At 37.0% G+C, this 23,833-nt stretch overlaps 1 protein-coding gene across 3 annotated transcripts in view; it reads right to left on the reverse strand.

Moving 5' to 3' along the window:
• EED (embryonic ectoderm development) overlaps window positions 1–15,835 on the reverse strand; it is a 27,608-nt gene extending 11,773 nt beyond the window's left edge. For 2 of the 3 annotated variants that reach the window (XM_019643505.1, XM_019643504.1), the window contains exons 1-8: window positions 14,873–15,835; window positions 9,721–9,873; window positions 8,063–8,155; window positions 6,242–6,307; window positions 5,008–5,133; window positions 4,267–4,348; window positions 1,523–1,614; window positions 482–615 (exon numbers count right to left, since the gene is read on the reverse strand). In XM_019643505.1, coding sequence (XP_019499050.1) covers window positions 482–615; window positions 1,523–1,614; window positions 4,267–4,348; window positions 5,008–5,133; window positions 6,242–6,307; window positions 8,063–8,155; window positions 9,721–9,873; window positions 14,873–14,986 — 860 coding nt within the window. In that variant the 5' untranslated portion in view covers window positions 14,987–15,835. The remainder of the gene's footprint in view (window positions 1–481; window positions 616–1,522; window positions 1,615–4,266; window positions 4,349–5,007; window positions 5,134–6,241; window positions 6,308–8,062; window positions 8,156–9,720; window positions 9,874–14,872) is intronic. The other variant, XM_019643506.1, reaches the window with a different exon arrangement.
• Between the last annotated feature and the right edge of the window lie 7,998 nt (window positions 15,836–23,833).

The following is a 23,833-nucleotide window of genomic DNA, read 5'->3' on the forward strand; positions in this document are numbered from 1 at the left end:
AAGAACAAAACGACAGCAATTTGTCTGTTCCCCTTCCCCCAATTCCCCAGCACTGTTCCCATCCCCCCAAATCCCCAATAAAAATCTTTAAAAACAAACAAACAAGATTTACTATTCTGAATTAGAATTTACAGTATTGACAAATAATGCTAATATTATTCTAAAGGATCTTTTACTCTATTCCACAGGAAGTTTAAGAGGCTTATAATTTTTATATGTTAAAAGGCCAAGCATATGCACACCCAAATAAAAATAAATGTACTAAGATGGTGAAAACAGAATTTAAAGATTTTGAAAATGAATCACAGATTAAAAGTAAATGACTTCCATCAAAAATCAGTGAATTTTATGGTATGTAAATTATACGTTAAAGGGCTTCTAAATTCGGTGTGGAGGACTTATATAATAATTTTAGAAAAAGGAAAACTCATCTATTCAACAGCATGAGACAGAAAATTGTTTTAAATACCACAAATGTTACCTGTTAGTTTTATTTGGGTTATAATCATAAGATTCCTTAATTGCATTAATCATTCTCTTTGAATTGATCCTCCAAAGTTTAAGAGAGTGATCCATACCACAGGACATTATTTTTTCACCCAAAAGATCATAATCCTGTATGTAAAATAGAAAAGCTTAAATTAAATATTTAAATTATTTTTCCAAATTATACTATCCAACTTTCACCTGATGCATAGTATTGTGGAAATTGTGTTTCCAATCACAACACTAACATGTTGGGTTTCATCTCTGTAGGACATAAAACAGAGTTTTTAACTTTCAAATTTGTCACCACCACAGTTTATGAGCTTATACAATATGGAAGGCAAGACAGTTTCCTGTTTGAAATTTCATTTTATCTATTCAATTACCTTTAAAATATTTGTTTTGAGAGGCCAGTTAGCTCAGTTGGTTAGAGCGCAGTACTCATAACACCAAGGTTGCCGGTTCTATCCCCACATGGGCCATGGAGGAGTGCCCTTCAGATTGAAACAACTACTTGACTTGGAGCTGATGGGTACTGGAAAAACACGCTGTTCCCCAATTAAAAAAAAAAAATTTTGTTTTGCTTGATTTTGGAGGTAAATTGAATGCTGAGGTATGACACAAAAACCTGAATAGTTATAATTATATTACTTTTCTTTGTCTAGCCCTGCTCAAACAATGAAACTGACATCTGTATGTGAAACTACAATGAGTCCTTTACACAACTGAAATTTAATTTTATCTGTACATCTAAGCCAAAAACTTAAGCGAATAAAAATATTATCTAAAAGGAAATAACATATTTAAAGTTTTTCATTTGATGTTTACTAGTTTTTAATAGGCACAAAGAGCCTGGCTTGCTTTATTCCTTCACCTGTACGATAAAAACCTTGAATGTCATAAGTAAATGAAACGGCTGCCTGACAACAGGCTATATGAAAAAAACGCACACGCTATCTTATACGGAAAGAGTTCCGCTGGGATTGCTCACAACTATGAGAACCTCAAAGTTACTGCCCTGCAGCTTTCAACTTACAGCACTTAGAACTTCATCTCTGTGCCCTTCTACACCTCCAAATATTGCCACGAGAGTGTCCGTTTGGATATTCCATAATCTTAAAGCATGATCTAGTATAGACAAAAAAATTAAGATGAATTTATATCATTCATTTACTATCAACTTTCAAAACCTCTTGAACAAAGTAAAAATTACAAAAGTTTAGACTTACTTCTGTGCAGTAATGACTAAGAATGGAATCCATATTATACAGCAACTTAAAATATTTACATTACATATAGATTTAGCTATGTATGAGCTCTAACTTTCAAGAAACATGTATGTGGTCTTAGAAATATTTAACTTATTTACCTACACAATTTCTTTAAATATCCTAATTTGGTGGAGATATGCTTTTAGATAAGAAAACACTTAGGGATTTGACCCAAGTTTTACATTATGCCATAGGACAAGATACTAGAGGTTCCTGTCCTCCACCATATCCACACTGACACACTGAAGAGGACTCAGTGGATTTGTAAGATTTCTACAATAAATCCAAAAACAGGGTTGAAACTTACATACATCATGACACAACTTGATAGTATTACAGACCTTTTAAAAATTATATAACTACAATTTGAACAATCTCATTTTCCACTAAACATTAGCAACAAAATAGTATACAGCATTAATAAAGATAAATGCCATGCAGAACTTGAACTATAACAATGCTCATACTGTACATGAATATTACATATTACACTAATTACAATATACATACTACACTAACTACATTATAGTACACTGTGTTAGTACTAGTAGAAATTAACATGGCCATAAAAATGATTACTTGATTTCACTTCTGTACAAATATTTAGCTGGACATTTGTTTTCATTTCTCTTGAATAAACATATACCCAGGTCAGAGTGTATTTCACTCTGGAACTGCCGAACTGTTGTTCAATGTGCCTATATCTGACATTCCCCCACAAGCAATATGGTGGAGAGCGGAGGGTATTCCAATGTCTCCACACTCTAGTCAACGTATGTTATTGTTGGTCTTTTTGGTTATAGCCATCCTAAGTAGGTATGAAATATTTCATTGTGTTTTTTATTTGGATTTCCCTAATGATTAATTATACTGAGCATCTTTTAATGTGCTCACCAGACATTTGTGTATGTTCTTTGGAAAGGTGTCTACTCAAAACCTTCGCCCATTTTTAAATTTGGATGTCTTTTTATTGTTGAACTGTAAGAGCTCTTTATATAAGGCCCTTATTAGATATATGATTTGCAAATATTTTCTCCTATTCTGTAGGTTGTCTTTTCGCTTTCTTAATAGTATCATTTGCAGCAAAATTCCTATTCATTTTGAAAAGCTGTTTAATAAAAAAAAAAATGCTCTTGCTGACACAATGGGGTAACAGCAGGGTTAAAAAGTTGTAATATTTAGGGCCAGCCAAGTGGCTCAGTTGGTTAAGAGCACGAGCTCTGAGCAACAGGGTTGCCGGTTTGATTCCCACATGGGCCAGTGAGCTGCGCCTAAGCTGAGCTGCCAATAGGCAGCAGGATGGCTCAGCTGGTGAGAGCACATGCTCCTAACAACAAGGTTGCCGGTTCGACTCCCATATGGGATGGTACTAAGATTGAACACAGCACCTTGAGCTGAGCTGCTGCGAGTTGCCAAAGTGTGACTGGACTTGGGAGCTGAGCTAACTGTACCATCCACAACTAAGACTGAAGGACAACAATTTGGCTGTTCCCCTTCCCCAATTCCCCAACACTGTTCCCCTCCCCCAATTCTCCAATAAAATCTTTAAAAAAAAAAAAAGTTCTAATATTTAGAACAAGTGAGACATTATGGCCTCTGTCACTTATAAATACCTGAGCCCAACTACTGTTATCAAGAGAAGAAAAAGTTACCAACTCTTCTTAGGTGCTGATTTCCAAATATAAACATTTTCATGTAGGCATTTTAATTTGAGAACATCTTTTAATAGGAGCAGACTGTAGGGGGAAGTTACAGATTTGACAAGCCTTTAAGAATAAACTTGACTAGAATAATAATGTAGAAATAAAATTACTAGAATGTAGAAATGAGAGAAAGGGCAATCAAGAACAGAATGTAGCTATAAAAACAACCCAAATCATCTCAGAGAGCTCAGAAATGATTAAGAGGCCTGTCTGAACCAGAATATACTTATAATGCCGATACAGCATATAGAGCAAAGCAATGCTAAGAGAAGTATGGGAAAGATTTCAAAGGGCTTATGCAGGAGAACTTAGCATTTCAAGTTCTATAGGGGATTCATTATAAAACAAGTTTTTAAAATATAACATAAAAAGGAAATATGGGTTTTCAGATACATTATTTCTTATTACACAACTGGACAGAGTGATAAGTTGACTTTATAAAATAATCTTAAAAACTCATAAAAATATCATAACTTTGTGATCTGCCCCTCTTAAAATTAATGAAGTTTAACATAGGAGGTTCAGTTGAGGATAAAGTTCTAGAACTATCATAATTCAATATAATAAATAAGAAGAGTAATATAACTAATCCTCAGTACCAATTATTTTATTTATGTCTGATGATGAAACAGTGTATATTTCATGGTCCCTTTCCCCAATTCTCAGTTTGGGGATGCTAATATTGCCCGTGATTCTTCTAGTAGAACTTACTATTATAAATTTGGCTTTTTTCTTTAGAACAGTTTTCCTTAAAAAAAAAATCATTTCCAAATAAATAGGACTAAAGTAACATTTGCTTCTCTTACCTTTACTGACTGACAGGAGAAGATTTGGATCTCTTGGGTGGAATTTCAGCTCATTGATAGCATTTCCATGGCCAACATAGTGCTACAATAAATTTAAAATATATCAAATTTCATATAAAAATAAATTCTTTTTCATTAATCTTAAGAGAACGGAAAAAGAGTTTCACTTAAAGTAATGGTTCTCAACCTTGCGTAAGTCACCCAATGAACTTGGAAGGGAAAAAAGAAATGCTCAAGTCCTACCTGCAGATGTTCTGCTTTGATCAGATTAGATGAGGCAAGGCAAGATTTTAAAAATTCTCCTGTATTCTCCTGTGCCCCCAAGGTTCAAAACTTCTAATTAAAGTGATTTGCAAAACATAGTATCAACTTCCAAGGCTTCAACTTTCAGTCCTCCACAAGGTACCCTTGGCTCTATACCCCTAGTTAGGGCATCTTGGAAAATGGACTCACTTTTCTGTTCTTGTTCACTTAGAGCCTTTCAGAATAAAGCAAGGCAGAAGGATGGAAATAATTTAAAAAGAAAATATTGCAAATAATATTTTCCCACTATTCCTTAATTTTGCATTACCTAAATGTGACAAAGGTCTCAAAAGGCCCGTCTAAGAGATGCAATAAACAAAATATAAATCAAATCAGAAATTGTACAACCACTGATTCCATTAGTTTTAAATTCAACTTCCATGCTTTCACAGGTGTGCATTCAAAAGAAAGCAGGTCTACGTTTACCAAAAAACCCACCTTTATGCACTGCATTGTTATGGGATTAATTATTCTAATTATGCCTCTAGATCCAGCCACAGCCAGCAGAGGATGGCTTGTATTGCTATCATATGTCCATGCACAAGTGTAAAAGTTTTCATCAGCCTAAGAAATGCCAGTTAAGAATCGTAATTTTTTTTTTAATTAAACACATCAACAATTACAATACATGGAAATCTCCAAAGAACTGCTACTGAAGTCTCTGACATAGAAGCTCTTTTTTCTCATTATACTACCAGATTTAAACAATGGAGCTTTTTGCGTTTAAAAATCTATTAACAAATGATCACACAAAACCAGTCCTTCCACTGAATTTTGATTACTATTTAGCTGTTTGCATAACTCAACTCTGTTTTTACAAAGCAGCCACAGACAATACATAAATGAAGGGGCATGGCTGTGTCCAAATAAAACTTTATTTACATAAATAGGTAGCCCATTACCTCAATAATAAAAGCAGAACAAACAGATGGCCAGCCCCACGGGCTGTACTCTGCAGACCCTTGCTCTATATCCCAATGCTTCTGACAATGTGCCTCTAGATAAAAATGAAGAACTATTCAGTTTTCCACCTTTTCCTGTATGAGACCTTCCCAATATCACTAATGGGTCACTTCCTTCCACAACATCTAGGAAAGGCTGAATGTCCTTGTCTTTTCTTATTAAGTTTTGCAAATGGATCTGGAAGAAATATTTTATCACCAAGCATTGACTGCTATCTAACCCTTTGGCTTTTTTAATCTTTTCCTTTTATGAACCCATGTTTTACAAATTTTATTCCCTAAACAAACTGTGCTTCTTTATTTTTTCCTTGTAGGCTTAGTTGATCATAGACTTGATATGGCTGCCAGTCACAGCTTCTCATCAACCCATGTTCATCAATGTTAACTACTCTGAAATGATCAAATTCTAAGCAAAGTAAAAAATACAGAAGTTTTGGCTACTGTCTTATCATTTTCTATTACTGGATTTCCAGTGCTCATCTCCAGCCATCTGCACTCTTCTCCCTCATTTCTACCCCACAATGGGTTTCTAGGTATCAGAAAAGCTGGATTACCAGAAATCTCTTGGGTGGTAGTGAAGAAAGAGCATCATTTAAGATTAAATAAGAATCAATAATATAACTTTAGGGAACTAATTAATTTAGAAAAGTTTCAATATACTTATTGAAAGTCAACTTCTTTAGCCAGACAGAAAACCCAGGAAAGGATACATCAGCATCTACATAGGATTGCAACAGCCGGATTTCTCCTTGTGAGTGACATTCATATAATGTAACCTAGTGGGAACAAAATATAGTGACTTTTATCTCAAATATGGAAACACGTTTTAGCTTCAAACATACTGTAGTCACAGTGTATCTTTAAGATACTACAGAAACTATTGCTTTAAAATAGCTCCTTTAACTTTAGAAAGCTATTATAAAGACTAAGGTGTTATATAATTTCCAGAATATATGAAATACTGTAATACTAACAATTCCTTTGTTATCAAGTTAGTTTTGGTTGAGAACAGAATACCAACACTAAGAAACAGAAAACAAATATAGGTGTATAGACGAAGATGTGAACAAAAACCATCTCCATCTTTGTGTCCTCTCATGCTGTGACCTTTGACTGACCTCACTGTCCTTAGTAAGCATATGGAAGCCTTCTAGATAATGATTATCTGTGCTCCCTAAAATTTAACCATAAATGCTTTTGTTAGTAATGGCCAGGATGAATATCAAACTGATGATACTACTGGCCACTAGGCCTCTGACCAGATAAGGCCTTTGGTGCTACTGCATACTTTGTCCCTTTATCTTATTGATCAATAGTACCTGAGTTATGTTATAAAAACAGTACAGTAACAGGAGTCTTTAGCAAAGAATAATTTAATTTGCGCTAAACTGCTAAACTGCTGGGCTGCTCGCCCAATCTTCCCGTAAGTAAATTACCATATAATGAATTCTGTTACAGGCTATGGAGTTGCCTGCTTCATCTTTCGGTCTGCAGGCACCTTCTTTTTATGGTGACCATTACACCTTTGCTCCACCATGAGATAACAGGAAACAATGTGCATTAAAAATCATTGTTCTTTTATTTCTCTAAGACACTTAGCAATTACTAAAACATAAAATTTTGTTTTACTCAATAAAAAGAAACATCTCTTCAATTTACCCCCCTCTTCCCTTCTTGGGCTGAAGGTAGAATAAGTAACTTGTATGCATGTCCAACTAGTCTATTTCCTCCATCTTTCTTTTTCTAAATACAACCAATTTTTACAGTATTCCTCATAACTCCTAGTACAGTATTGACAGATACCCAGAATGTTACCTAATAGACTTAGGACAATTTTCCCTAAGGTGATTTCAACTTATAGAAAACTCCTGAGCCTCTCTAGAAAGCACTAGGGAATCTTCCTGTTCTCCATTTATTTAGAAGTAAATGGAAGGAATAAATAAGTCTGTGCAATCCACATGTTCAGCCTCTGGTACAATTAAAAAGTTAAATTATAGTTTACATTACAATGTGTCTGGCATGGTTTTAACCATGCACTTCTCTCACTTCAAGATACTCTTGGCTTCCTTAACTAAAAACAAATCAAACAAATGTTTACTGCAAATAATTAAAATATTTTCAACAACTATTACACAAATCCATTGGATTTATGCTTTGTATTTATACAGAGCCACTAATTACATTTACTATCTTTAAGAAATCAGACCTCTTGCCCAAATTAGAATAAACAACTATTAAAATCACTTCCAAAAAGAGCTACGTCAATTTCATCTCAAAACAAAATATTAAGACAAAATATAAATAAAAACCTGCTTTGTGAACAATTGGGAGTAATATATGAAATAAAGATGTTATTTTCAGTCATGAATACTAGATTTACTTAGATAACTTCTAGAATGCTTCATTTTTACGTAAAGGAATACCGTCAAATCAGCTATACAAAATTTATTTCAAAATCATTACACTTAAGTAATATTAACACCTGAGTCTGATAATCAAGCCAAATGCCAAACAGATCCCTTAACACTCACTCTGTTGCTTCCTACAGTTGCAAACACTAGTGGGTCTCCTTCTTTACTGTGCCAGTTAAATTGAACTCCAAACAATGGTTGATTATGATCTTCCTAAAAAATAATCATGAAATAAGAAAAATAGAATTTAGAAACCAAAAAATGGTAGCACACTGACCATCCCCTTATTAACTTTTTTCCAAAATGCAAGCCACTGTTTTGTAATATCATACATCAACTGATTTTTGACACTAAAAAGATGATCTACTAGTCCAGTTTTCACATTTTAAAATACTGGTGTATGATCAAGTTTTATAACAATCAAAGGCTTAAATCAGAAGTTAGGTAACAAGCACTTATGTATGAAAATGCCTTCTATTTTCTTACACCCAACCATATCTTTCTCAATCAAAAACTGGGTAATTGTAGCAGATGCATTTAATCTCAGGACATAAGAACACAATTTATTTTTCTGAAAGCGGAAACTAACAAATGACCTAAGAGTTAATACAGCTTCTCTAGCACTCACTAAACTTTATTTGGTTTCATTTTTCTCTTGTAAAATGTCTATTAATGTCTATTTTTGGTCAGCAAAAGGAAAATACCCCTAAATTTAAAACAGAAAATGAATATATGTAAAGGAAAATATTTAATATAAATACCAGTAATCCCTTTTATAAATAAAATACTAAGAAGCAGTAATTTAACTCCAACCACTTGTTTCCTACAAATATTGAATACTCAAAGAAGTTTTCATTTATATACCCTTTTCTTTGAAAATAATAATAAGTAAAGGATAAGAGTTAAAATTTTAAACTGCAGAAACTAAGACATCTGTTTCAATGTATGCTGGCTCAGTTAATGAGTCACATTCAGTTCTTTTTAATAACAGGTACCAGAAAGTGGCTTGTGTTTTTAAGTTTTATCAAAATATGAAGTGTCATTTTCCAAAGTCTTTTATTTGAATATAAACAATAAAGAAGAAAAAAAAAAACAGCCTGCAGTACTACGTATTATCCATTTAAGTTAAAACAAAACAAGCTAAATAAATGTGGAATGGATTATAATAACTATGCATTCTGCACTACAAAAAAATTTCAAAGTACTGTAATTTAAAAATGTTTTTAACTTGGGCCAGCTGAGTGGCACGTTGGTTAAGAGCTGGCTTGGGATGCCAGAGGGCCCCGGTTCGGATCCCACATGAGGGCCAGTGACACTGCCCTCTACAGCTAAGATGCTGAACAACAGCTCAACCTGGAGCTGGGGTGCTATGAGTCGCCAGCGACGGCACAGGCTGCAGTCTCTGCTGCAGCGGGTTGCCATGGGCTACCGTGTATAGCCAGCAGCCAGCGTGAGCGGCCAGCAGTCACCGTGAGCAGCCATCCAGAAGCCAGCAACTGATCTGCCTCGCTCGGGAAGAGCGCAATGATGGTGCCAACTTGGGCCAGTGAAGCAACGTCCTCCACAACTAGACTGAAGAACAAAAGGACAGCAACATGTCTGTTCCCCTTCCCCAATTCCCCAGCGCTGTTCCCATCCCCCAATAAAAATCTTAAAAAATAAATAAATAAAATATTTTTAACTTGACAGCATATCTTCAGCATAAAATGTTTACCACTGAGAAATAATTCTGAAGCCTACTAGCATTCAGCCCACAGGGTCTGTTTTTCTGCACATACCTTGAGACTATTAACACATTTGAAAGAATATTTGCATTTCTTTGACTTCCATTTTCCCTTCCCCCAACTTTTCCTTCCAGGAGCATTTGGCGTATTTGTAGGTGTATCAGGGCGTTCAGTGTTTGTACCACTTTCTATACTGACAGCATCATCCTGTAAACAGTAAATTAGAAAAAATTACATAAAACAGCAATACTGTACACAGGAAGCAAATGATGATACTGGGCAGTTGCTGTTTGAACAAAAAGAAATAATTATAAATTCTGCAAGAAATGGAAAATTTTATTCCTGTTTCTAAATGATAAAAAGCAAACCAGCTACATCTTAGGATTTGTGGCTATTTCATATTTCATAAAAAGGATAAACACAAAAAACTAATCAGAATGATAGCAGTAATAATAATACCTCCTTTAAATAACAAGGTACTTATGTACGGGGGTGCCAAAAAAATGTATACACATGACTTGTATACATCTTTTGTTATTGGCATATACTGAGTATTACAATTTTGATACAGTTTTTACCTTTCTTAAAATGTATACACTTTTTTTTGGCACCCTCTGTATGTACCACATCTTGTTTACCCATTCATCTGTCAAAGGACACTTGGGTTGTTTCCATGTCTTGGCCACCGTGAATAATGCTACAGTGAACATAGGGGTACATACTCATGTATCTTTAAAAATAGAAAATAAATAAATAAATAATAAGGTACTGGCCCTCTATAGCTTTTCACACAGGTATTGCTATATAAGGAAGTGTAAGAGAGCCTAGGCAGTCTCTTGCTTATTATTAGGGTTGCTGGGATTCAAATTCAAAGCTGTGACTCGTAAATCGGACTTAACTGCATGTCTTCATAATTTATCTAACTGCTGCTCAGTTTGAAGCATTGGGTGGGGAGTTGGCCATTTGAGACTGAAGTGTTAGTTGGCCATTTGAGACTTTAGATGTAGTTGTTTCTGAAAATCCTATTATCATTTAAATGTTTATTTATAACACTCAAACTATTTAGAATTTTTTAAAAGTCCTACATATCCTGTACAAGTGAAATTTGACTCATAGCTCTAAAATAATGATACTTCTATTATAAATACATTGGAAGTCCAGAAACTCTATAAAGTAAATTCCTTCCAAATGTAGAAAGGGCTGCAGGAAACCTTGGACATTGACTTAATTTATATCTTATCCCAGTCCACAGATATATTAATGGCCCTCTAATCTCAGAAGAGGATTTCACTGCTTCCTTTGATTACATATTCCAATGCGTTCTTTAGAATAGAGATTTATTTAAACCTATTACCTTACTGTTAGTTACTAAATTCATTCCAAGAGGTAGCTGTTTTTTCATGGGGTGCCTATTAACATCTATGAGAACACAGTCTATGACCCCCACTGCCTTTGGAGCTATTTCTAAATGATTGCTTCCTAAAGCTGGTTTTATATTACGAAGGTTAAAATTAACTAGAATGGCCAAAAAGTACATAAAAATTTCACTTAAAAATAAAAAGGTATCATACAGTAGTTCTTGGGGGTGGTTAACATGCTTTTAAAAAAAATACACAATTATTCTGGAATATACTGATTATCTGGGGTGAAAAAAGGAATGAAGAGGATAGATGGCACACAATAGGTAGGTGCTCAATAAAACTTTGAATTGTAGTTTAATGTAAACATAAACAGCCTTTATATAAATAGAAAATGTAAAATTTTAAAGTTAAGTTCCTAGGTTGAAATAACTGTTTTTCTCTCCCAATTTCCCCCCACCTTTCAGTTTTATTTAGTTATAATCGAATGTAGAAAACAATTTTGTATTTCAGTGTAAAATTATGCATTATCTATAGCACATTCTTCCATATTATCAGATTATAGCCCCCTTAAGTTGCCTCTGAACAATCTTACATCTCTTTTTAAGTTGCAGATAATTGGTAATACAAATTCTCTAATGGTAGAGGTTCAAAATGTTTTCCCTTCCAACTTAAAAAAAATGTTTTTTGTCTCCATTTGCAATTTCACCTCTTCATTCCTTTAATCCATATAAACTCGTACTGTTTGACTTCCATTTTCCTGGTTCCCTCACAAGTAAAATACAATTTTAACATGTGTTCCCTTACCTTTTTCTGAAAATTATCTTTTAACACTACAGAAATGAAATAATAAACCTACCACACATTTTTTCACCAGCTTCTTTACCTTCTGGCTAAATTCAACTGCTAATCAAGAAGCCACACAAAACACTGTCAATAACAGGCACATTTTTTTTCTTCCTTTATTTTTAAGCACTTAAATTACCCATCTTCTCCAAAGGCAAATCAAGATGGAATCAAATGGAAATGGAATGTATTCACAACTATTTCATTTTATCTTTAATTTAAAATCAAACCTTTGCTGAGTATCTAGTAAGTATACAGGCTGATTTCTACCTTGGCCCCTCCTTAAAGTATAGAATGATACTGTGCAGCAGATATGGCACTACCATCTTCATTTGCCCAACAAGGACACGAAGTAATTTTGTCCCTTAATCTTGCCACAGGTTACTTAAGCAAAAGACAAGTCTCCAATTTTAGCCCTCTGATACCACCAGGCAACCAATAGTTGTCTTCCAGAAGCTAACTGCTTTGTAGTCATATGATCTTAAAAAGTTCAACAAAATGGCAGATACATATATATAATAAATTTAAATATGTTGCATGTTAACTAGACTTATTGTGGTGGTCATTTCACAATGTATACAAATATCAAATCATTATACTGTATACCCGAAATTAATGTTATATGCCAATTATACCTCAAAAAAATAAATGTCCTTTTAATTCTCTGATTGACTTAAAAGTAGCAACTGCTCAGGTTACCTTACCTCCAACTCAAAAACACCACATCCTTTTCCCATTTGCTTTTAGTCTTCTTGTCTAACTGCCCTCGTAAGCTTTTTCTAAAGTCATTTTTGTACAGCGTTCTCTATTCCCTTCCCCTTAACCTGTGTCCTAAATCTGTGTGGTCCTTAGATGAATTCAGAGGGCCTGTAAACTGAAATGATCCAAAAGAAAAAAAGGCATTTTAATTTTCATCACCTGTAACTGAAATTTAGCACTTTCTATTATAATGGAGGTAACATACATGTTAATATCACTGTAGCTGTGACTTTCTCAGTAATAGAAACCAGGTATTTTTATGGCATATAGCTGTTGCAGATCTCAAAAAAACTGTGTATACCCATCACTATCAGACATGTTGCTAGATCGTTACTTAATGCATTAATAAAGTACTTTATTTAAACACTTTATATTCAAGTAGTTTAATTAAAACAAATCTTAAATTTGTTTTAAAAATATTTTTATAACATTTTAAAATTTTATCATTGATTTTGTTTGTAACCTTATATACTTTATACATTTAAAAATGTTATTCTGAGAAGGCTTCACAGTATTCATTAAGGTGTAAAGAAAGTAAACTTTCAATTTATTTGGTCTTTAAAATTTTTCTTCAGTCTAACTTTTGACTTTTCATTACATTTCTGCCTGATTATTTGGTATGTGGAAGTCTATACTTCGTTATTACAAAATAACTAATAGTAATTAAATAACACTTCTATATACTTATGAGGCAGGCCTTCTTTTAAGCACTTTACCTATACTACTTCATTTAATCCTCACAAATACTCCACGAGGTAAATGCCATTAGTATCCCCATTTTTAAGAAACTGAGGCAACTAGGTCAAGCAACCAGTAAATAGCAGAGTGAAAATTTTAATTTAACATTTGGATCCAGTCTTTGCTCCTAATTACTAACCTAACTGCCTAAAGAAGGCAGAAATAAAACAGGCTCCAAGGACTGGAATGAAAAGAGTCAAAAACGTTATTTATACAGCATGTGCAAATACACACACACATACATATATATATATATAAATAATATATATATATATATATATATATATATATGAATGAATGGGAAAAACAAAAAAAATTTAACATTCAATACCTAAGATTTCCAGAAATTTCAAGTCCAAATCCCACAAACTGTCAATCCCCTAAATATCTTCTATCTACAAAAAGAATTCTTTCCCATCTCTTCAGCAAAAATTCTGGTCATGACACCATGCCATATATATGCTTCAATAAGTGATGTAATGAGATGTAGAATTTAAGAACTGGGTGTGAAACATGCTAGTTACCTTTATTCCTAAAACTAGCCAAATTGAGAAAATGAACTAAAACACCACCCTCCTATAATACTTCAAAGATTTTAAAAAGATACTCAGATGTTATTGACATATATTATGAAAAGGGGTTCACATTTTGAAGTAATGTCTTTGAATTGTCAAGACATTTTGCTAACTTTATTGGATATAAACTTAAAACAAGAAACTGAAAATTAATGTCAACTCAGTTATTACTGGGGTCTCACCTAAACACAGTTGGGAGTGTAGACGATTACCAGAGTATTTTTTTAAAATCCGATTCCAAAACACCTGACACTTGCGAAACAACGAACCCATGGACTTTTACAACACCGTTGCCTAAATTCTTCCAGGTGGTCCCCTATATCTTAGTAAAAACTTTCAAAAGACTGACCGTTCCTTCACCTTCCTTCCTCAAGGGTGGTTTTTCCCCTCAAAATCAGAAGATGACCCTCTAAATTCTGCTCCTCTTTAAACCAGCCGGCTAACCTCCACGGACAGGATGGGAGCAGACACAAAACCCCCTTTAAAAGAGTCACCGAAACCCCTTAAGTTAAGATCTACTCTTCCCATGCTGCTATAAAGGTCTAGGAGTGACATGGTCCCTAAATTCCTTTAAAAGAGTCTACAACATACCCTGCCTGACTCTTCCTTCTAACTTTCTCAGAAAAACCTCTAACTTGCCTTTTAAACTACTGGAATCTCAGCTCCACACTCTTCCCATATCTTCCAAAGGCCCAAACACTCCCCATTAAGGCAAAAGGGTCTCTCCTCCAAGTTTCTGCTTGCTCTCGGCCCCAACTCAAAACCCCCACAGAAACGAGTTCGATTTTCTCCTCCACGCCCGCGTTTTCCTGAGTAGAGGGTGACACCTCTCCCTCCCCCCACAGCCGCCTGCCCCCGCTTCTACAGTTTAAAAAGAATTTAAAACTTTCACTCCAGAGTCCCATCCGGACTGCTCAGGGCTCAACTCACATTCTCGTCTCCAGAGAGGTCCGGGTTGCTGTTCTCGTCGCTACTCAGTTTCTGCTTCTTGGCCGCAGGCATGTCTGTTCCCGCCGGGGCTGTCGACACTTCCCTCTCGGACATATTCCTCCGCCTCCCTCCAGGTTCCTGCCGCCTGGGGCGGGGCCTCCGCCACACCGCCGTCAAGCAAGCCCGGCCGGAGCTTGCCGCAAAGTTGCCACTGCCGCCGCCACCTCCACCGCTCCCCCCACTGTCGCAAACCGCGCCCAGCCGCCGAGGCGGGCGTGCGTGCGACCCCGCCACACTGCTGAAAAAGGGGCGCGCGCTCGCGCGCCCTCCCACGCGGCTTCCTGGCTCCTTTCCTCTCCCTATTCCCGTTTTGCCCTTTTCCCGCCGCCCTCCCGGCAGTTTGCACGGAGAGGTGTGATCGGTTGGCTTTCGAGGGCAGTATTTAGTAGGTCCCCCCTTCCCCACTACCGCCTCGAAAAACGAGAGGTGGAACTCAAAGGGATGTCCCCTCACCCCCTTCCTCCTTCCAAAGACGTTTCAGCCGCAATTGGCCCAATCCTTCGATCCTCGACCCGCTGCAAGGACTCGAAAGTCTGTGGAATGGACTAGACCACCAATGTCCCAGGGGACGGGGGAGATGTGAGAAGTCACCTCTTGCTTTAACGGTGTATGTCAAGTTTCCTTAATTTTGAACTCGGAGGGTAACGCTCTCATATTATTCACGGTACTGTTTACAATCTAACTTTTGGTTAAGAATAGAAATTCAAAAACTATAGATTGCTTCTCACTTGCCTCCCCCGCCTAGCAAATGGAAGTTACCCGCTAAGATGTGCGCATGCGCCTGGGCGTATTCTCGCGCTGGGTTGTCCCGACCCGCCTCTTTCAAGCCCCTCCTCTTCGAATTCTTGCTGAACCAGGTAGACTACGACCGGGTCTCCGTAGCCTTGAGTGGATTTCAAAGCGCTACCGAATCATAGTCTATGGACGCACCCTAAATTCTTGATGAATATTTATTCTGATGAATATGTATTGTGATGAATGCTTGGCCTCACCCAGTTGGTGCCAATATTGGGTAAGGTTTAAGTAGGCATATCCAAAAATTATATTCTAGACTCCAATGAGTTACAGCCCAAAAGCTCTTTTTAACGGTTAAAGGCTTATCAAGGCCTTGAACAACGCCAAGGCCTAAAAATCAGTGGTTATCTCCAACTATGTATGAGACTGTTAGACTTAAATGACAATATTTTTTTGCGCACCAGATACAATAAAACTTTAGGAGTAGGCAACGAAACTATTATACTTCACCAAAAAAGTTCATCTTTATTTTTTTTATTTTTATTTTTTTTTAAGATTTTCATTGGGGAATTGGGGGAAGGGGAACAGACAAGTTGCTGTTGTTTTGTTCTTCAGTCTAGTTGTGGAGGACGTTGCTTCACTGGCCCAAGTTGGCACCATCATTGCGCTCTTCCCAGGCGAGGTGCATCAGTCGCTGGCTTCTGGACGGCCGCTCACGCTGGCTGCTGGCTGCTCACACTGGCTGCTGGCTGCTCACACTGGCTGCTGGCTACACACGGTAGCCCATGGCAACCCACTGCCGCAGGGGCTGCAGCCTACACCGTCGCTGGCGACTCATGGGCAGCCCAGCTCCAGGTTGAGCTGTTGCTCAGCATCTTAGCTGTAGAGGGCAGTGTCACTGGCCCTCATATGTGGGATCTGAACCGGGGCCCTCTGGCATCCCAAGTCAGTTATTAACCATCGCGCCACTCGGCCGGCCCAAAACTTCATCTTTAAATGTTACCATATGTGGGCGCTTGGCAGATGCCAAATACATTGGTGAGCCTCTTAGATTTGTTAGATGGGTCATTAAGCCACAAAACCGAATGAACAGCAGAAAAAGAAGGACAAATAACTCCTCTCCCCTTTTTTAGAACTTGGTTGTGACTATTTTGGGCTTCATTGCCCTCATCTGTAAAAAATGACAAGACAGGAAGGGACGTAACATTTCTTGAGCACCTGCTTGATACTATATATATATAACTTTTTTTTTTTCTAGACCTCATTACATTGCCTGATGGATAACCAGTATAGAGTGCCCCAGCCTTAAAATTCTGGGGTACTGAATTACTTTTGCATGATGCCTTAACAGAAAATATCTGCAGATTGCAAGTTACTTTTCCTTTTGGAACTGAGAGAACTCAGCTAAGAATGAGAAAAGGAAAGTAAAGCAAAGGCAGGGCAGAATAAGAGGTTTTTTCAATGAAGACTCAAGAAAAATAAGGAAGCTAAAAAATGAAAGTTCAAGTCTTAATAATATTAATTGCAGTTGTTTGTTGAACTCTTCCAATGTGCAGTCACTGCTAAGCATTCCTCAGTTGGTAAGAGAGAGATGAGACTGGTATGATATCAGACTGATATGATATGGTATGGTTTCTTAATTTTGAGAAAGTAAAATGTGCTTTGGTATGACATTTTCATGGGCAGAGAAGCATACGCCCCTTGTCGGTTGAGCAGAATATTTGTGAATATATCTCTACAAATAAAGGATAATCAATGAAAGCATTTTCAAACCAAATTAATCTACGTGCCTGGGATCAGTGGGATCTGGGAAGTAGGAGACAACTTCTAGTCATAAAGTTAGAAAAGTGTTGAACATTTGGATAAAAAACACATATGGAAACATAATGCCTTTCAGTATGCATGTTATCCGTAACAAAGCAAAAATATTTTTAACTACTGTTATTAAAACTTGGACATTTTTAAATTTTTCTGATGAGTCAGATAATAAATTGAAATTAGTATTCATTATTATTAATGTTAAAAAGTTATTCTGGGGCCGGCCAAGTGGCTCAGTTGGTTAAGAATTGGCTTGAGAGCACGAGCTCTGAGCAACAGGGCCGCCAGTTCGATTCCCACATGGGCCAGTGACGCTGCGCCTGATTTGAGCTGTCACTGAGCTGCCAACAGGTGGCAGGATGGCTCAGATGGTGTAACAACAAGATTGCCTGTTCAGTGGTGGGCTACGCCCATCCACAACTAAGACTGAACTCCTCACCTTGAGCAGAGCTGCCGCCCAGAAGGCTCAGTGGATAGGGCGTGCAGTCTTAACAACAAGGCTCCTGGTTTGACTCCTGCATGGGATGGTGACTACGCCCACCCACAGCTAAGATTATAGCATAGCACCTTGAGCTTAGAGGCCACGAGCTGCAGACAGGAAGCCAGATGGCGACTGGCGCCCTCCACAAAGAAGATTGAAGAACAACTTGGCTGGTCCCCTTCCCCAATTCCCCAACACTGTTCCCCTCCCCCAGTTGCCCAATAAAATCTCAAAAAAAACCCAACAAACTATTCTGACACTTATTAAAGTAGCAAGGAATTTTATTGGGGACTATTGTAATAAATGTCAAGACTATTGCAATGAGAGAGAGAGAAAGGGCTCAACTCTGATTACAGAAAGGAAAGGAGGGCATTTATAATCCAGGAGCAGAACGAGGGATGAAGGAGTTCAGGATGTGCCACCCACAATATGCTGCTTGGTATATTGATTATTTTGAACCGAAGGTACTTGAAAAACAAGTTTGTTCTGAACTCCCTTTATCTGCCTAAAGACAGACCCTCCATAAAGAACTCAACTGTCATAAATTCCCTCCCCAGGAATTTCATCAACCAGGGAAAATTGACTGTTATCACAGAAGAGATTAGAAGTGCATACCACACCCAAAGTTTGTCACAAATTATTATAGCCCCCATTTATTCTAAGGGCCCATTCATCTTCCCAAAATATCATTTACTCTCCCGCATGTGGCATACATCCCTCACCTTCCCCTATTTAGATGGTATGAGCTCTCAAATCTCACTGGTTTGTTGGGTTTTTTTTGTTTTGTTTTTTTTGTCTATTCACTGTTTTCCCCTGGAATGCTCAAGCACATGCAATATTAAAAATTAATAAATTTGTATACCTTTTCTCCTGTTAACCTGTCTGTCATCAGTTTATATCATAGACCCAGCTATCAAACCTAGGAGGATAGAGGGAAACTTGCCTACCCTACAGGGGTTGGTGGGTGGAAACTTACTAGAGGAGTCATCAAGAATAGGGGGATTCTTCCTAAGCCAACTAGCCAGTGTGGAGGGTGGAGGCTGAGGAATTTGATCAGATATCAAAGGTGATCAGATAACAAGGGGGAAAGATTCTGTAAACTGAGTTAGCAGAATTCTTGCTACAACTGAAGTTAGGCAGGCATAAGACTCAGGCACAAGACGTAGTTGAGAGGAGAGCTCAGAAGAGCCTGACTAGTTTGTTCAAGGAGAGAGTCTTTGTCACACATATCACATATGTGAAATATCACAGGTTTCTTATTCAGCATGCTATTTTTATGGCATTAATTTAATAAATACAAAAGCCTAATTACTCATTAAAAATTGTAAGTTTTTAACACTGAATTCTACTGTAAAGGATTTCAGGAACCATTGCAGTTGGAGAGGTCTTACTACCCACCTTTGACAAATGTGTGAACTAGGGCTTAGTGTAATTAGTCAATTAGCCCCCAAACACACTGCTTTTCAAAGTGGCTAGGGATCTTATTTAAGTGTGATTGACTGGAACCCCAAAGTACTTTTGCCTCAAGATGAAGGACCCAGTCAACTCTAGATTTATGTAATTCTACTCTCAGAGCTTGATCTTTAGACCATGTAATCTTTCATACACTATCGAAGAACATAAAAAAACTTGTTTCCCTTGAGACAGAAAGAGGAAACAGCTGGAGAAACTGGGGGAATCCAAATAAAGTCTGCAGTTTAGTTAATAGTTACATATTTCAATTTCTTAATTTTGACAAATGTACCATGACAATGTAAGATGTTAACGATGAGGGAAACTGGGTGAGGAGTATCCAGAACTCTCTTTACTATCTTTGCCACTTTTCTGTAAAATTATCCCCCCCCCAAAAAAAAACCTTATTTATTTTTTAATGGATCTAATATTGGACTGATGAGAACTCTAGTCCGAAATATCTTTAGCCTTTAAATAAGTGATTGTTCTACCTTGGAAATTTTTCAAAGATCATTTATTTATAAAGGAAAAGAAAATTCACAGCCTTCCTTGGTATGGTCTTCTAGTATCTTTTAAGCTTCATATCAGGAAATGAGTATCAAAAGCTAAATTAAATCTTTCCCATTTCAGTTGAAGTCTATTTCTCATTCACTCTTTTCAGCTTTATAGCAGCTGTTCATCATCACTCATGCAGTGTGTAATCATATGCTTGCAGATCCAGTTTTTGATGAACAGAACATCATATGGCTTCTTTGAACATTTTAAAATCAATCAGAAGGAATTTACTGAATGTCATTTATGTGCAAAGCAGTATGGTAATTGCAGAGGGCGGGGGAGGAGACAAAAAGGAACAATTAGACACAGTTCCTACCTTAAAAAAAACTAATTTTCTCCCAGCGTTAAAAATGCCTCAATGCATTTAATAAATGTTTACTGAGTACCCACTATGTGCCAGCCACTGTTCTAGCTGTTGGGAATCCTTGATAATGAGCAAAACCAGACAGTTTCCTACTGTCATAGATGCTACTGTTCACTGGGGGAAACAAACGTTAACCAAATTATGGCACAAATAAATACAAAATTACAACTGTGTTAAGTTCTATGATGGGGAAGGGCTGCTGCTCGTCAGCATTGTATCTTTGTGCTATGTTTTAGAAGGTGCCCCCATAGAAACAATTCAGAGTAGGCAAGGCTTGGCAACCAGACTATGCCTGTGATGAATTAGAAAAAGGCAGCTCTTCTTCCAGGTTGACACAGCCCTGCTCCATGTGGGAGGCTTTGTGAGTAGAGCACAAGCTGGATTTCAGTCGTTATCACCTCAGCTAGGAACCACTTGCACAAGCATACACAGCAGCCCTGCAAACGGTTTCATGGACACATAATCAAGTGAGATTTGGGAGAGTTTTCCTGAGGTACAGACGAAAGAGTTAGAAATGAAAGAAGGGGAGTTAACCAGGTAGAAGGGAAGAAAGAGAAACATTCCAGGGAGTGGTAACAGCGTGTGCAAAGGCTCTGGGACAGGCTAGGACTATAAGCCGTTGGGAAACTGAAAGATTAATGCTGATGAAGGACTGAAAAAGTGTCAGAAGCTTGTTAACAGGTAGTGCTAGAAAAGTAGCTAGAGGTCAGTCAGATCACGCGGGACCTTGTAGACCATCTTGATTGCTATGTAAAAATATATCTTTTGCACAGAAAGAAGTAAACACAGAAGGAATTAGAATGGCGTTTATTTTATTTCAATTTTTTGTTGGTATTTCATTTATAACAGTGAAATGAACAGTTCTTAAGTATACAGTTTGATAAGTTTTGACTTAGGCATACACCCAGGTAATCTCTATCCCATCAAGATACAGATAGAGCTTTCCAACACTTAGAAAGGAAGTTCCCTCTTGCCTTTTTCTATTTAAACCTCTCCCTATCCCAGCCAACCACTATTCTGGTTTCTTTGACCTTATATATTAGTTTTGCCTATTCTAGAACTTCAAATAAATGGAATAACTCAATGTCTCTTTTTCTCAGCATAATGTTATTGAGATTTAAAAATGGTGTTAACTTTTAAAGAAAAATGATGTCTAGATCAGTGGTTCTCAAAGTGTAACAGGCATAAGAATCACCTGGATAGCTCATTAAATCAGCCTCCTTGGCCCCATTCTCAGATATACTAGGTGGTACGTGCATTTCTAACCAACTCAATGTGCATTTCTCACCAACTCAAAGTGATGCTATCCTGGCTGAGCTTTGAGAACCACTGGTCTAGATGATAAAATCAGGAATGTCTTATGAATTTATTCATTTAATAAACATTGTTTTTTAGTAGTATCCACTCTGTGCCAGGCACTTTCTAACTACTGAGGATTTAAAAAATCATGAAAACATCATGCCTGTCCTCTAGTGTCTTGTAGTCTGGTATGGGAAGACAGAGGCAAACCAAATGAGTATTTCTAGCCATCCTAGAAAGTGAAGGGACAAAAAGCTTAAAAAAGAGAAAGTGCTCTTAACTAATAAAAGCAAGACTGTATAATAGATCCCATCCTAGATACAGGATTCCTCACTGCCAAGCTGAACGCAAAGGTGGTCAGTAAGATGTGCTTTATGAGTGTTTTCCATGTGTCTTAATACTGTGCAAAAGGCTTCTCATGCAGCATGTCATTTAATCCTCTCAGTAACTCTATGAAGTTGATCCCATATTATCTACATGTTTATAGATGAGGGAACTATAGCTCAGAGAGGTGAAGCAACTAGACAAAGGCCCTACAATGAGTAAGTGGCAGAAGCAGAATTCAAATGCAGATCTGGTCGATGCAAGTGCTGGTCCTTTTGCTCACTAACACTTGAAGCTTTCTAGAAGAAGGCAACCTTCATAAATAATTTCAGTGCTAGAAATACTAATAACTCCTGTAATAGAAATATTCAACACAGAATATAGTACTAAGACAGGGTGGAGGGGGGGAGTAAATAATTTTAACTGGGTGGAAAGATGAGAAGGTGTCATGAAGAGGTGGGAATTAGATTGGAAAAAATATATATATATATATTTTTTACAGTGTTTTCCCTAGTAGAATCTGAGAGGCAGAGACAATCCAGTGGATGCAAATGCTATATTACAAACACTAGAAAAGTACACTCTGTTGTGTATTAAGGAACATTTATGGGAATCTATTGTAGATTTCAGTCAATAAAATCTCCCTTATGATTACGCAATGCCTTTGCTTACCAAGAACTACCTTATGATTGCTAGTTAACTTTTTTTGTTTCCTTGATAATAAGAAGGGAGTGCGCTAGAGTGGACATGTGTTACTTTAGTCATTGGAGAGGCATATTCCACAGCAAACCTTTAATACTTTGGCATATGGTTTATAAATAGATGTCTTATTATTAATAGTTTGAAAGGGAATGGATCATGAAAAGCCTTATGCCTTTGGTCTGTAAGTAATGAGTGGCCAAAGAAGAATTTTTCCTTCGGTAGACATTAGGGTGTAAGACTGGAAACAGGGAGAGGAGCTCCAAGGCTGTTGCAACATCACAGACCTGAACTAAGGCAGTGCCAACGAAGATGGAAAGTACGGGGTTGTTTCTAGAGCTATTTAAGAAATATAATCAACAAGGCATGGTATGTGAGGATTGAAGGGAGAGGGGCATAGGATGACTTGGGTCTATAATTGGGCCGAATTTCTGGATAATGGTATCTCTCTAAGATGGGGTAAATAGGAAGAGAAACAAGTGGAATTTTTAACTTTTAGTGTTGAATCAACAGACTTGATATAATTTTACTTTTCCCCAAATCCTAATGTGGTCTTCAAGGACAAATGCAAATGAAAATGGCTATGATTAACCTAAAAGAAGAGTTTTTTAGTTTTAGTTTTATTTTAAATGTAGGTAATTCTATCTAAATAAGAACGTCCAAACCTCTCGAGAATTTTCATGAAAATTTATTTGAACCAAACAGAGGATTCGCCTGGAAGCAAGAATCTCAACAGGAAGTAAAATGCTTCCAAGAAATGACAGTTTGCAGCTTCTTTTATGCATTTGGAATTAAGGAAGGAATGTAAGGAAGATGTCAAAAAGGTGGGAGAAAGCAAGGTGAGGATCAGATTACAGAATAAACAAAATTAAGTGCTCTCTTGAGGGTACTTTAGAAGGAGGGGTCTGAAAAGAGGCTTTTCTAGGTATGTTAACCTAGATGCACAAAAACAATGGACAGGGTTTGTGTAAGGCAAATACAGTAGAGCCTTAATAAAGAAGTATATTGTATTCAGTTTTTTAAAAAATTGAATGAACGTGCGAAGTAAACAGAAATAGTCTCAGAGACATAGAAGAAAAACTGATGGTTGCCAGTTGGGAGGGGGTGGGGAATTAGGGAGAAGGGGAAGGGATTAGACAGCATAAATAGGTAACTACAATATTGCCACAGGGAT

Source organism: Hipposideros armiger, unplaced genomic scaffold (genome assembly GCF_001890085.2).
Source record: "Hipposideros armiger isolate ML-2016 unplaced genomic scaffold, ASM189008v1 scaffold_79, whole genome shotgun sequence".
NCBI lineage: Eukaryota > Metazoa > Chordata > Mammalia > Chiroptera > Hipposideridae > Hipposideros > Hipposideros armiger.